The sequence below is a fragment of the Haliotis rufescens genome, unplaced genomic scaffold (genome assembly GCF_023055435.1).
Source record: "Haliotis rufescens isolate VD_foot unplaced genomic scaffold, xgHalRufe1.0.p SCAF_1, whole genome shotgun sequence".
Classification (NCBI taxonomy): domain Eukaryota; kingdom Metazoa; phylum Mollusca; class Gastropoda; order Lepetellida; family Haliotidae; genus Haliotis; species Haliotis rufescens.
The window spans coordinates 90,685,824-90,700,320 of NW_025963779.1; the positions used below are offsets into that span (position 1 = coordinate 90,685,824).

At 40.0% G+C, this 14,497-nt stretch overlaps 1 protein-coding gene across 5 annotated transcripts in view; it reads left to right on the forward strand.

Annotated features, from left to right (window-relative positions):
- The window catches only part of LOC124134167 (E3 SUMO-protein ligase PIAS2-like), a 40,087-nt gene that overhangs the window by 21,058 nt on the left and 4,532 nt on the right, over positions 1-14,497 (forward strand). For all 5 annotated transcript variants that reach the window (XR_006861062.2, XM_046498866.2, XM_046498867.2 and 2 more), the window contains 8 exons: positions 685-735; positions 844-934; positions 1,358-1,492; positions 3,141-3,246; positions 3,829-3,902; positions 5,385-5,545; positions 6,359-6,540; positions 7,386-7,494. Coding sequence is in view for 4 of the 5 variants with exons in the window: in XM_046498866.2 (XP_046354822.1) it covers positions 685-735; positions 844-934; positions 1,358-1,492; positions 3,141-3,246; positions 3,829-3,902; positions 5,385-5,545; positions 6,359-6,540; positions 7,386-7,494 (909 nt within the window). In the remaining variant the exon portion in view is untranslated. The remainder of the gene's footprint in view (positions 1-684; positions 736-843; positions 935-1,357; positions 1,493-3,140; positions 3,247-3,828; positions 3,903-5,384; positions 5,546-6,358; positions 6,541-7,385; positions 7,495-14,497) is intronic.

Consider the following 14,497-nt stretch of genomic DNA (forward strand, 5'->3'; position numbering starts at 1 on the left):
GGGGGCACGGGGGACCAAGTCGTCTAGGGCGCTGCAGTTCGCTGTGCAGAGTTGCGTACAATGGGCATGCCAGAAACCTATGATTGTGTGTTTGAATCCTGGTTCACCTCGATTATGTTTCTAGGTTTGTCAGCACCATGATACACATGCTCATGGGTTTCACCGAAGTGTTAAACGTCCGAGACTTGCGTCACTTCGGGTTTTCCTCCCACATTAAGCTGACACACCGTGATGTAACTGTAATAATGGTCACTCACTCACTCACTCACTCACTCACTCACTCACTCACTCACTCACTCACTCACTCACTCACTCACTCACTCACTCACTCACTCACTCACTCACTCACTCACTGTATGTCATGGGTGCAAGTCAGGAGCAAGTGTTACACATTTCACTGGAGTCCAGGTTGAAATGAAGCAGAAATGTTGTGGCACACAGGCACAAGTCACATGCACCAACATGGCAGCATTCATTGTCAGATGGCTGTTTTCTGGCCTCGCCCCCACCCCCTCTGAATCCCTCATGTTTGTACACACAGATTCTCCACCACATGGTGCTGATGCACATGCTTTGTTATCATACTCTTGTCCCAAGGCTACTTTTGAAAACTTGCTTTTCTCAAATTTTATGGCACTATGCTTTGTTCATGTCCAACATATAATTGATATATTCTCATTGTAGGGATTTCCGGCCAGGGGCCAAGTGTGAATATACAGTCCAAGTACAGCTCAGGTAGGTCAGATACTTACCTGTGCAAAATATGTCATTGTTGAATTTAGTTACTGTGACGAGAATACCTACCGCAAATTGATCCTATATCACTGTTGATGTTTGTTGCAGGTTTTGTTTGCTAGAAACAAGTTGTGAACAAGAGGACAATTTCCCTCCTAGTATCTGTGTGCGGGTCAATGGGAAAATGGCACCATTGCCTGTAAGTTTTTCTTGGACTTTTAGGGACATATTAATGTAAAATATTGTTTATTGCAGTTTCTCTTTTCACGTGAATCAAATATTTTTGGTTCTGAGAAGAATAATAGCATAAAAAAAATATTTTAAAAAAATGAATTACCTTAACTGATACAAAAATACTATAATTTTTAATACCACTTTTGTTTTTGCTATTCAAGTTTTGTGGTGCCACCTCTCTGACTGATTTCCTCAGCTGGTAATCCTGTGGCACTGGTGTAGTAATGTTCCAGGCTAAGTCTACTAAACATTAACATTCTTAAAAGGTCGCACAACTCTGGATACCAATTACATGCAAATGGTTTGGCTATCACACAAGTACTGATTCACTCCCTGATGTTAATGTGTGTGTTTTCACATTGTTTGATCAACATTTGCTACTTTTCAGAATCCTATTCCCACAAGTAAACCAGGTATAGAACCCAAACGACCGGGCAGGTCAGTCGACATAACCTCCATATGTCGCTTATCACCAACCGTATCTAATCAGTTGGATGTATCATGGGCCTCCGAGTTTGGACGGGTACGTCATGTCGCATGTCCTAGTGTAGTACACAGCTGTCCCACAATTGTACTTCTCTTTCAGATAATCACCAATAGAAGCAAACCATGTGTGGCGCGCCCACTGGACATTTCTTTTCTCACATCCAAAATAGAGAATATAACACAACAACTTCACTTGTCATGGTCGGTAGAAAATGAAAGCGGGGTGGTAGGTATAAAGGGAAATGAAAACTCACGGCACAGTTGAGCATTGTTCCTTAACACCCCAGACTGTAACGAGTCCCCGACAAGTGTTACATTGTTCCTTAACACCCCAGACTGTAACGAGTCACCGACAAGTGTTACATTGTTCCTTAACACCCCAGACTGTAACGAGTCACCGACAAGTGTTACATTGTTCCTTAACACCCCAGACTGTAATGAGTCACCGACAAGTGTTACATTGTTCCTTAACATCCCAGACTGTAACGAGTCACCGACAAGTGTTACATTGTTCCTTAACACCCCAGACTGTAACGAGTCACCGACAAGTGTTACATTGTTCCATCTCACTACTACTAACTGTTGACACAACAAGCATCTGATAAGAACCTTAGAAATGTCCAAGAATGTTGAATATCCAGCGATGTTTATTACAGATAGCTGATAAATTTCACTTCCTCAGTAAATACTTTGATTTTATCCTTCCTATTATATTTATATGAATATATTTGCTTAACTGTCTTGATGAATATATATTAGAGGTAAATTATTACTTTGAGGATTCAGCCAGTCACAATACAATTATATATTTACACCTATGATCCAAATTAGAGCTGCATAGAGCTAAGTTTCAATGTATTTTGTTGTTCCTGTATAATTTTTCGATTCATCAGAATAAGACAAAGATGTAAAGTACCATGAAAGGTTTTTGTGGTTTTTTAAATTGATGTATTCTTTGGATATTTTATTATCTCAATACATTCCTGGAAATGTTACTTTTGTGTTTGTTGCTTGTTGATATTACAGATGGACAGTTGTTGACCTAATTCCACGCATGACATTCTGTTCAGTTGTATTTCTGGTGATGGGAAACTCATTAATTTAGCAAAATAGTCTTGATGCGCTTCGGAACAAAAATACCCCTGCATGACACTAGTTTGTTGGATAAAAAAAATAAAAGGAAATCCTGACAATGATTATCCCACTTTTCAAGATTACAGAGGAAATGTTACACAAACTTTTGAAAAGCTCTGACAACAAATGTTTTCTTTCGATTTTGGCTGTGTTTAGCCTCAATTTTAGCCAATTGTTCTACCACTATCAAAAGTAACCAAATGTTTGTAATGCATATGTATATAAGTGGATGATAGGGGATATTTATATAATTTGCCCAGGGGTCTCCGCTGCAACCTACTGTACAGAGTTTCAGCCCTGACCCTGTGCCAGGGTCTGTGGGTTGTGGGTGTACATTCTAGAGGGACCCCAAAATGAGTATTGATCTGTCAGTGTCATGTCCATGGGCGTCATTCTCGTAGAAGCATCTAAGGCCTGGGATACTGGGAATTATTCCCAGTGCCTTGTTGAAACTGAAATGTTATACCAGGTACTCACCAACTCCCTGATTCACCACAGACCTGCTCCCACAGACCATGGTTCACATCTCATGCATTGTTTGTTTGTTGCAGGGCTACTGTCTGGCTATATACTTGGTGCGAAGACTGACATCAGATATATTGTTACAGAGGTTAAAACAGTTCGGAAATCGACATCCAGATCATACAAGAGCTCTCAGTAAGTTGCTTGACTCAAATATCGAAACTCTCAAAAGTTAAGACCCTTGGCGATGTGTCTCTAGAGCAATCAACATGTCTCTACTCTATTCTTCAACTGTTGATAATGTTGAATCTAATAATTGTTGGTTTATGTAAGGTGTCAAACCATGATAACATACTCCTGAATCAAACAAATATTAGTATCCAGATTTACCTATTCACAATAAAGACATAACCATGCAAGGCAGGATGTATGTTCTATCTATGATGTTTACAATTGTGAGGACCCAGCTGCTTATCATGTACCAGGGGCGGTCGGGTAGCCTACTGGTTAAAGCGTTAGCTTGTCATGATGAGAACCCGGGTTTGATTCCCCACATGGGTATAATGTGTGAAGCACAATTTTGGTGTCCCCCGCCGTGATATTGCTGGAATATTGCTAAAAGTGGTGTAAAACTCACTCACACACTCACTCACTATCATGTAACATTATCAATTGTTTGACAACATTGTCTTGTGATGACATCAATATTGCAGGTACATCATGCTGTCTCAATGCCAAGTGCAGAATAAAACAAATTTTGTGACATGTTTGTTTCAGTTAAAGAAAAATTAGCGCATGATCCTGACAGTGAAATAGCAACCACAAGTCTCCGAGTATCTCTCATCTGTCCCGTAAGTACACGCACTGAGACAATGTCATCTCGGAGAGAAAACTATATATTGACAATCACTGGCCTTTGGTAGCACACCATGGCACTGATTCACCATTTCTGGACAGTCCCCACATTCCTTTGCCCTTCATGGAAAGTCATTGAAACAACTGGGTTCCGGCCCCCCATACTGGTGGTAAAGGGCTTCCGCCCAGTACCAAATGTTTTCTGTAGGCCTCATTAGAACTGGACCCATGAAGATCCGGGGAAGAATAGGTCTTCAGCAACCCATACTTGCCATAAAAGGTAACTATGCTTGTCGTAAGCGGCGACTAACGGGATCGGGTGATCAGGCTTGCTGACTTGGTTGATGCATGTCATCGATCATATTTTTTACCACTGTTCGGTGGACGCTCTTTTTGATTTCCACTATCCTCTTGGCGACTGAGGCCATGACTACTTTGATGTCCAACACTAAGTCTTCTGAAGAGGCTTGTGTTGAGGATCTGTTGTGACGATTCAGGATAAGATCACAACCATCTTGGAACTCCTCTTACATCATGGCGGATTGGTCACTGTCCTTTTACGTCGGGTTGTCCTTCAACAATGTCAGTGGGACAATCCCTTTAAGGCGCGCCTGTACCCACTTCTTGGTCAGCTCAGTCACTCTTCGCAAATAAATATTCAAGGGATCGTGCAGGACGTTAACAGGGTCCAGTTTGAGAGGTTACAGAATGGGAAGGTTTTCCTGGGTCTTCTCTGGGATTTTATAGCGGAGAATCAGATTCCTAGACAACCAGATCGGCTGTTTACCATCCAGTTGCTGGCATCCATCTTAAGCCCTGTGCACCGTTAAGAGATCTCTTTATGTCCTGTTCAAGTCCTCCCATCAACCTTGAGGCTGCAGGACCATGGCCTTGCACAGCAACTGCACACTTTCCTCCATTATAGAAGGGTGCTTCTGGAAGTCGCATACTGTCTCCACTTCCCATCTCCGTGACATCCCCCTTACAAAGGTCCAGGGTCTTCACCAGTTTGGTTTGATTATTAACAGACAGCCATCATATATCTGGAGTATTGCTGAGTGCGGCGTTAAACAACAAACAAACAAAACAAAGCATATTTTAGTGCCCCTGTAAGGATCACGGGTTAGAATTGGTCCCCATCAACTAATGTTGGTCATAAGAAGCAACTTTATGAATCGGGTTGTCAGACCTTGTGACTTGGTTGATGGAGTGGCATCTTGGCATGGGTCATGAATGCTTGTTGAGACTTGATTATTTACAGGCTGCTGTCTTGTAGCGGAAATATCGCTGAGTGCAGCATAAAACAACAACCACTCACACACACACTTTCAGTAAGAGATTGATGTTATAAAGGTATTGAATGCAATGGGAGAGTAGGAATGGTTTGCCTATATGTATCACTTATCAATTGTGTTGTGCTCTTGGCTAGATGTTTCAGTTGTCTTAAGGCTGACTTTCATTGTTTGTGTTGATTCCAGTTGGGCAAGATGCGCATGCAGATTCCATGTCGAGCGAGTACGTGCACTCACCTCCAGTGTTTTGATGCCACCACGTTCCTCATGATGAATGAGAAAAAGCCGACATGGGTGTGCCCTGTGTGTGATAAACCTGCTCCTTTTGACAAGCTATTGATAGATGGGTATGTGTGCGGTCACCTCTGTGGCATCTGTGTACAGTTTTGCAACACAAAAGCAGAATCATCATTCTTTGTTACAGACTTTTGGAACCATGACTGATCGATTCCTAACTGTAGTATCAGTAGCAATATAAAGAAAAATTCTTATGTTTTTTAAACTCTCATCTTCATGTAAGAAACAGTATTTTGCTGTCATGAAAAAATGACTTCTTACCTCAAATCTTGCATTACACAATTGTGTTGAATATGTTTGTTATACCAGTTATGGATTGCTTGTTTCAGTGTCCCAACCCATCACAAAATCTGTGGTTTATGTTACATTGTAAACACATTTCATTGAATTTGTGAGTCTAATTAAGTGAAGTGTCAGGGCCTGTCAGTTTTGCCATCTACAAAGTTCCTTACTAGATATTTGTGTTTCCGAGTATAGTAAATTGTCAATTTGATTTTCCAACCATTGATAATCTTTGATATTGTATCCAATTCCTAGCAGACTTGGCACAAATTCATTATATTGTGGTATTGTATTGGTAACTATATGATTTTGTCAATATCCCAACTCGGTCCGGTTGATCATGATGATGGTCCATTTTTTATGAGCGGAAGCGGAAGTACTTCCGGTTATGTAAACGAATGAGAGCAACGGCGGGAATAAAAAAACCGAAATAGTACGCAAGCGTTAGAGAGCTTTATTTGATACTGTAAAAAGGTTTTACAGTGTCACAAAAGTTCAGATTGACAGTATACCTTTGTTCTTGGTTGAATACAGGAGCTTGTATGATGTGGAAATCTTGAATGAACTGTGAACTGTTGCAGGTATTTCGTGGAGATCTTCCGGAAGTCCCCCGAAGGAAGTGAGATTCAGTTCCACGAGGATGGCAGCTGGAGCCCCATGAAGCACAGCAAGGAAACACATGTGATATCTAGTCCCTCAGTGAAAGCCACAAGTTCCTCCTCGTCAGCTGCATCAGCCTCAACCTCCACCTCATCAGACAAAGGTAACCTTTAGTGCACTAGATTTAGATTCCTCTGCAGGCTGCTATTCAGGAGCATCTATTGTGCCGTTGGGGCGGTCGCTTGTCACACCGAAGACCCGGGTTTGATTCCCGACTGGGTACAATGTGTGAAGCCCATTTCTGGTGCCCCCCGCCGTGGTATTGCTGGAATATTGCTAAAAGATGCGTAACACCATACTTACTCGCTCACTTTTGAGCTGGTGTTACATTCTTTTCTACATTGTAGGGGTGTCATTGAGTGGAAATTTTAGTATCGATATATTGACTCTGATGATTCATTACAAATGGAATAATGATATGATTAATTGTTCTGTATGTGTACCAAATTGATTTGTCTATTTGGACCTGCTATTTAATGCTAAATATGAAGGAGGCTGATCACTGGAATATCAGCCTGGACCATACTTACTCGCTCACTTTTGAGCTGGTGTTACATTCTTTTCTACATTGTAGGGGTGTCATTGAGTGGAAATTTTAGTATCGATATATTGACTCTGATGATTCATTACAAATGGAATAATGATATGATTAATTGTTCTGTATGTGTACCAAATTGATTTGTCTATTTGGACCTGCTATTTAATGCTAAATATGAAGGAGGCTGATCACTGGAATATCAGCCTGGAATATTGATGACTACTCGTTAAACAACAAAGAAACAATCACAAGTTTGTCCTGAGGCCATGATCAAGATCTGGTCCTTGACCTGGTGTCTTTACAACCTGACCAACAATGCCCCACGCTTCTCGAGAAGACATACACCAATATTTTAACAGTTATTCTTAACTTTGATTGTTTATGGATTTTTTTTTCCTTTTTGTTTGTAGGTTCATCCAAAAAGAAATCTGTCGAAATTATTGACCTTACGATTGACAGTTCAGATGAAGAATCATCACCCCCCGCATCTGTGTCCAGCAGTCGACCATCAGAACAAGGGTGTGTGAGTCCCCCCGTTATAAACCTGGACACGCCGACGCCCCCACATGCCAGCTCCACACACTCTGTTTCTAGCAGTCCTTCAGGGGTGGCGCTCTCCACAACTCAGTCAAACCCCCAGTCCCCCCTTACCTCACCCCACCCTTCCCCCTCCCCCAACTCAGTCGCCTCCTTCTCGTCTGTCGAGTCGTCCTCGGCAGCAACTGTCATGAGTTTCATGCCCTCTGTTCCTCCACTCCTCCCATCCAGCAGCATGCTGCCTATCCCCCCTCCCTCCCTCCTCCCCCCATCCCTCGCCCCTTCAATTCCTGCCCCTGCTATCCCTCAGCACCGTCCCCCCTCCCTCATACCATCGTCCCAGACGCAAGGGCCAAGTCACAATCAGTACGGAACACTTAATCTTGATGCATTATCGGATCGTGAGTTTGAGGAGTTTCTTCAGGGTTTATCTTGGTGAAACGGCAACCCACGGAAAAACAAACTCAGGTTTATGACTCTGCTTGAGTATCGGTTCTCACGCTTCCAAGTAAGACAGCTGTCTGTATGCGTGCAAGCTGGTATCATTTGGCGTATTTATTTTGAATGCAAGCATTTTATAATAAACTTACAGAACGTCTGAAACATTGATTCCAGTATTTAAGTCTGTCCTACTTTTATTTTCATCACTGATAAACAACTTCGATATGACGCAATATTTTGTCCTCCTATTCACCAAAGGCAGCACATTGACAAGGCCAAAACATATCTGTATTAAAGATTACAAGACATTTGCTCTGAACCTTTTATTAACCTGCAAACGATAGAACCTTTTGCATGAAATTGTATTTGTAGATCTGAATTATTTCTTAATGATATGTCTGTTGTCTATGATCAGTGTAGTGTACAGGTGACCTCTCTGCTATGCTTGGTGCTGTGATAACTTAGCAGGGGGCCACTGTTGACCTGGCATATGAGTTACCTGGAGATGTTGTACTAGAATTTGACTGATGGAGATCAAAGGGGGACGGTTCCCCCAAACTTGGTACATTGTGATCAGGTTGGACCCATGACAAATGTGTATTTGTGCAGAGAAATGCGAATTTCTGATATTTTTTTTTTGTATAAAAAAACTTACCTCCACAGTCACATGCATCACATTTAAGGTGACGCATTTTGTCAATTTGGCAACTGCTGTGACCTTTTTACAAATTGTCCTGTGGCTGTTTCTCTTCAGTATTTCAGATCTGAAAATTAAAATTTAAATCCAAATGGATTTCGTACAAATCTTTATATACTCTGACAAATATCAAATCTGATTTATGGTTGTGCACATATTTTTTACAATTGAAAACGCTTTTCCCATTTGGCCTTTTTCCAGCAAGACCATAGTTCAGTAACCTTGATCACCTGACCTTCCTTCCCCAATTGTGTGTCTGTATGTCCCAATAAAGATGTCCAGTTGTTCAACTCTCACTCTCACTCTCCAATACCCCATCAAAACTTCACCCACCCCACCCCCGCCCCCTCCCCACCTCTGCCCCAAACAAACCCTTTTCCTCACACCCGCTCTACTCTATTTTTCATATCTTGCAAGTGCTTCAGGTGTGTTTTTGTGCCATCATGTTCACTAGATACATATGGAATAAGTAATATTCAATGTTGTCAAACATTGTTGTCTACCTTTACCCAAGTTGTTAACCCATTGCTTATCACACCTCATCAGGACTCCGGAAACTGTCACAACCAAACCCATCCATTTTTTGCCACCAAATTGGTGTGTTTCAAAAGTAAGGCTTGATAACAAAAGTTCTAAAAGTTACATTCAAACACACAAATTCCTGTTTCATAAAACCCTTGACTGCTCACTACAATGGAAGTTTGAGGTAATTGTCCATGAAAGATGTAGAACTGCCACCATGAGTCGTAAAATATACTGCCGGAGATACATATGATTTGATAGCCTGTTGTTCGTGTTGGGACTCGCCAATATTGTACTAATGTAGGTACGATTGCAATATAGAGTACTATATTTATGTTTTATGTGAACACTTAGTACGTTGAATTGCCAAGTGTCTGTAACTGTTTTATTAGTGTATGTTGATTTGATCTGTTAAGCACATGAAGTACGTACAAGTGTGTTTTAATGTGTAGAAATGTACATATTGATTTATTATGTGGACTGTACATACTAGTAGAAGCAAACCAACATGGAACATTCACACATCTTATCATTAACGATACAGGGCCGTTACAGAGATGTGTCACAAAGTGTTTCTTTTATACCATATTCCACACCAATAAAGGATGAATAAACAGCTGTCGAGTACTAGGAAATTTACACAGCAATAACCTTCTTTTCTAAGTTGTAATGGTGAAACAAATCCATGAGATCAATCAGAATTATCATTTGTTGCCAAATTCATTTGTCAAAGCAAGACTTGATAGACACGGTTTGATGCATCGTATTATCAGAGGATGCATGGTGGAGCGGGAGGAGACTTCATCATGAATGAACACAAAGCCATGTTATAAAGTGCTTTTGTTTTGCTAATTGTTGAAGGGTGAAATTTATGTTCCTCTACAGTGGCAGCAGAAAAATGGCTGTTTTCTTGCTTTTATTGAATCTCTCCCTGCTCCTACACGCACCTGCATGTATTGTTAGCTGTGTGTATGTTCAAACAGATTCAACTGCATCAATTATTTTCATGTCTCACACAAAAGAGATTATGTACATAGTGTCAGATATTTATGTTGGGGCGAATGTTTGGCTTCAAATTTGAAATCTGCATTGTAGATAGCAAATCTCTGCTTCTCAACATCATTTCAACTTTAACATGGAATTTTTCATGGGCTCAACAAAACTTCACAGGTATGCGTTTCTTTCCAATTTGAGCAAAAACATTCCTGTGAAACCTTTGTAGACAAAATTAACGAAACTGCCCAAATCGTCTTTTTTTTTAAACAGACATCAATTCCAATTTAAGGACAGATGACACTTAGAGAGTTATCATCTGCCTCCGAACAATACTCCAGTTCTCATGAAGTTGGTGCAGGGAGTTTGTGATGATGTTAGTAGCAGTTCTAGCTTGCATTTTTGTGCTCTTGTAAAAGACGCTGCTTCTTGCTTGTTGTCCATTAATCACTAGGAAACCAATATTCCGTGTACATTTCTAACTGTACATAATCTCTTGCCTATAACATCCACTGGTCATTCATGGCGGCTCCAACCAACTCATTTCTCTTTGTCAAATCAGTTGGTAAAGGGCTTATACAGACTTGTACAAAGTGTAATTAAAGTTATCATTAAAACAGATCCTTCTTTGTCTGTTGTCCTTTCCAAGCGTCTTTTATTTGGGCACAAAGATCAAGCTAGTTCTGTGAAGGAGGTGGAATAGCCAAGACAAATATATGTTGTGGTTGTGTCAGCGTGGTGAGAGGTACTGTTGCAGCTTACACTCTGACATCACCAAGGAACCATCCGGTCTCACTGGCTAAGGTGTGTGGAACACCTCACATAGGTTTGTTTCTGTGGATGAGAAAAGCTAAGGCCTTCCAACAGTCTGATCCAATTCCACACAATTCACCAGTCCGAGCTTACGATTGGAATTGACACTGAATTTCCCAAATGGAAGAGCTAATATTTGCTTACAATTTTTCACAAGAGTTGACAGCAATTATTTAATAAACCACACATTGCAGACTGCTTCAATGACATTTTAAAACATTTACAAATTTGAATCTGTTAGTCTATTTGTTGTGAATTACAAATACAATGATACCCTCTTTTCTCTATGAAATCATCTTGATTTATGACACGTGAACACTGAAGGGACTTGGTAGACATGTGAGAGTTTCATCGACCAGAAGGTAGGGTTCCCAGTTTAAAGGTTTATGGACTATCAAGGTTGTACATCGAATGAAAAGTTAAGGCTACGCTACATTGCTGTCCACCTTATGAATGTATCCACTACCTGTACTGACACAATGAAAACACACTATCAACTTTAATTCGACATCAGAAGAAATGTGTTCTAGTTCTCATGTCCATCTCCAAACATGTCCAACGAGAAACGAACCCGTGTGACGACAATGTGGCATTTGATTATCTCTACCTAAATACCTAGAACATTTTGATTTTTGTGGCCATTTTGCCAAATGTTGCAAAAATCGAATAAGCGTTTTCAAAGTGCATAGATTCAACATGTTACATCTCTTAGAGAAATTCAACACCAAAGTAACTTCTGTAAACACATGGGACAACACAGCTTAACATGACCCAGCACACACATTGCAACAAAGATGCAGTTTCATCATGTTTTGCCTCTCTTGATGAACATTGGACACACAAAATGTAGCAACATGGCCCTCATATTCATCAAGGGGAAAGTAGTCCAGGATGATATGCTGTATGTGTGATGTAGTGAGACACCCACCTATCAGCCATTGTAAACCAGAGAATATACTTGGTGTTTGTGGAGCAGAAAGAAATATTGTTTCTGAACCTGGATTTTGTACCCAGATTTGTCCATCTTTGCTGCACTTTTCCATTTAACACCTTAAAATTGTTTTTGCATATATAGGTCAAGGTCACCATCATGAGACAAGTATTAAAAGCGTGTGTTATGATAAGATAATGCCATACATTGTCTCTAGCATGGGGTTTTAGATTTATAACATTTTGGCTGACTGCCATCAAGTATAGAGGTCACCTACAAGGAAGTACGGTGCAAACAATCGATAACGATAGACGCGATCAATAAAATATAAATAATATGTCAAGGTCATTCTGATCACTTGCTTAAATAATAACAAACTATAAAAAATAACATTTCTCTATAAACCCTAACCATGTGCAATGTCGGCCAGACTTGTTAGGCCCAGTGAACAGGTAGCTACTATTTTCCCCTTTAAAAGGGTTTCTATCAGTATGAATTACAGTTTATATTTGTAACCAGTTGTAAATTATTCATTAAAATATGGATACCAGCAGCCTGATCCAATCAGAAAGACTTTGGAAATAGGCCACACCTGTTTGGGAGGCAATATGTCATATAACTGTCTACGTCAACTGGAGACAACAAAAATTACAGGAAAACTTAAGAGCATTCTCGTCCCTGTGCTTTCTCAGGCGTTCAATCATCATCGCATGTTGATTTGGTCCTCTGTCATCTGATTGGTACAATCATACATGTCTCTTCTATTTTCTTTATTTATAAGTTCAATCTGAATTTTGTATGATAATTTGTATCAGGAATTACCTGTGCGCTCCACTATTTGAATATTCATGCATATTAATGAGATTTGTTGCCACCTGTAATTTCAAATGACCATGAGGTCAGCTGTCACTTGATGAGAGGAATTTAAAAAAGTCATGATTGTTGGTTTGAGTGATAAATTTTGTAGTAAAAATGTCAGGGTGTTCAGGAAATAATTATTGGCTAGCTCTTTCCGAGTTCAACATGTACAGATCAAGCACCCTGTAATGGAATGTCCTCAGATATTTGTTTTGCGGTAGCCTTTCTCATTAAAATCACATCTTAGTTCTCACTCCTGCTAAACAAAGATCTGAGGACATCCCATTACGTGTCACCTAAGACCTACCTTTCCGAATTTTGACCAGCCATTGGAAAGATTGACAAGGAGTCGACATTAGCAAATCAGAAGGCAGCATTCTAGTAGTTTATGGCACTAACTGGTGACTACGCTTTGTTACATATTTGACATTCTCGATTACCTGGTAATAATTTCATAACGGAACAAACGAACATTCTGGAATGGCTAATAGATGGTCTAGAGTGTATGGATTCAGTTATAAAGCCTGTAACTGTCATTTGGAATACCCCGTGTTAAATGTTTTGAGTTTGCATGATCAGAAATCACATTCCGACTTATGATCATGATCACTTTCAAGGGACAACTGATTGGTCAGATGAAAGGTCATTTTGCCGTAACCCGTGATGGAATGTCCTCAGATCTTTGTTTAGCGGTAGCAAGAACTCTGATCTGATTTTAATGGGATTGGTGGTAGCGGGAACTCTGATCTGATTTGATAAGATTGGGTTCGACACAGCCATTTGTCTGCCTGTTCCAGATGTTGTACATGGAACTCAGCCGCATCACATGACAGATTGACTACTGTAACTTTTGAGTAGTTTGTGTGTTCAAGGCAGTGTCTATCTTGGCTGTCTCATCTAAGATTCAGTTAAATAGCAGAAGGGAACATGCAAATGCCATTTGACCTTGGAGTTCTGAGATGCTAAAATGAAAGAAGAATTACCATATCATAATAATGGCTCGATATGTTTGTGATGGACCCAAATTTAAAAAAACAAAACGTAGAAGTAAAATTGTATCAAAACCATCTTATTCATTATTTATCTAGAAAGAAAATTATCCAATGCCTGACAACCATTAAATATGGCTTGTAAGGTTTTTTACACATTTTAGAAGTGTCTGAAATTATTGGTGACTTGGAGTGAAAAGTGATTAACAAGACCATGATGTCCATTGACAGTCCTTGTATAGTACTTGAATGCCAAGAAAAGAACATGCCTATTTGAAAAATTTAGTGAACAGCCACAACACAGTAAACAAACTGCTTGTGGGTTTCACGAAAGATGTAAGCATCTAGACCTGCATCACTTCAAGCTTTCCAGTAGAGGTGAAATGATACATCAAGGTCACGATACGATACGATAGGTCACGATATGCATATTTATGTGGAAATGGCTTGACTAAAATTATTTCACTTTTAAGTAGTGAACTTAATTACAACACATTTTGCGAATTTTGACTGACAAAAATACTTTGGAGTCATTCAACGAGCAGTAATGTGTTTTAGTAAGTGTGTCGTCTTTTATCGATACAGAAAAAAATGTATCATGTATTGTATTGGCACATGAAGACACACGATGCACCAATGTATCATTTCACCTGAACTTTCCAGCCATAATAAGCTGAAGGGCAGTGATTTTGCTGAAATACTGTTCAAAGCAGCGTTAAACCAAACTCAATATCACATTAT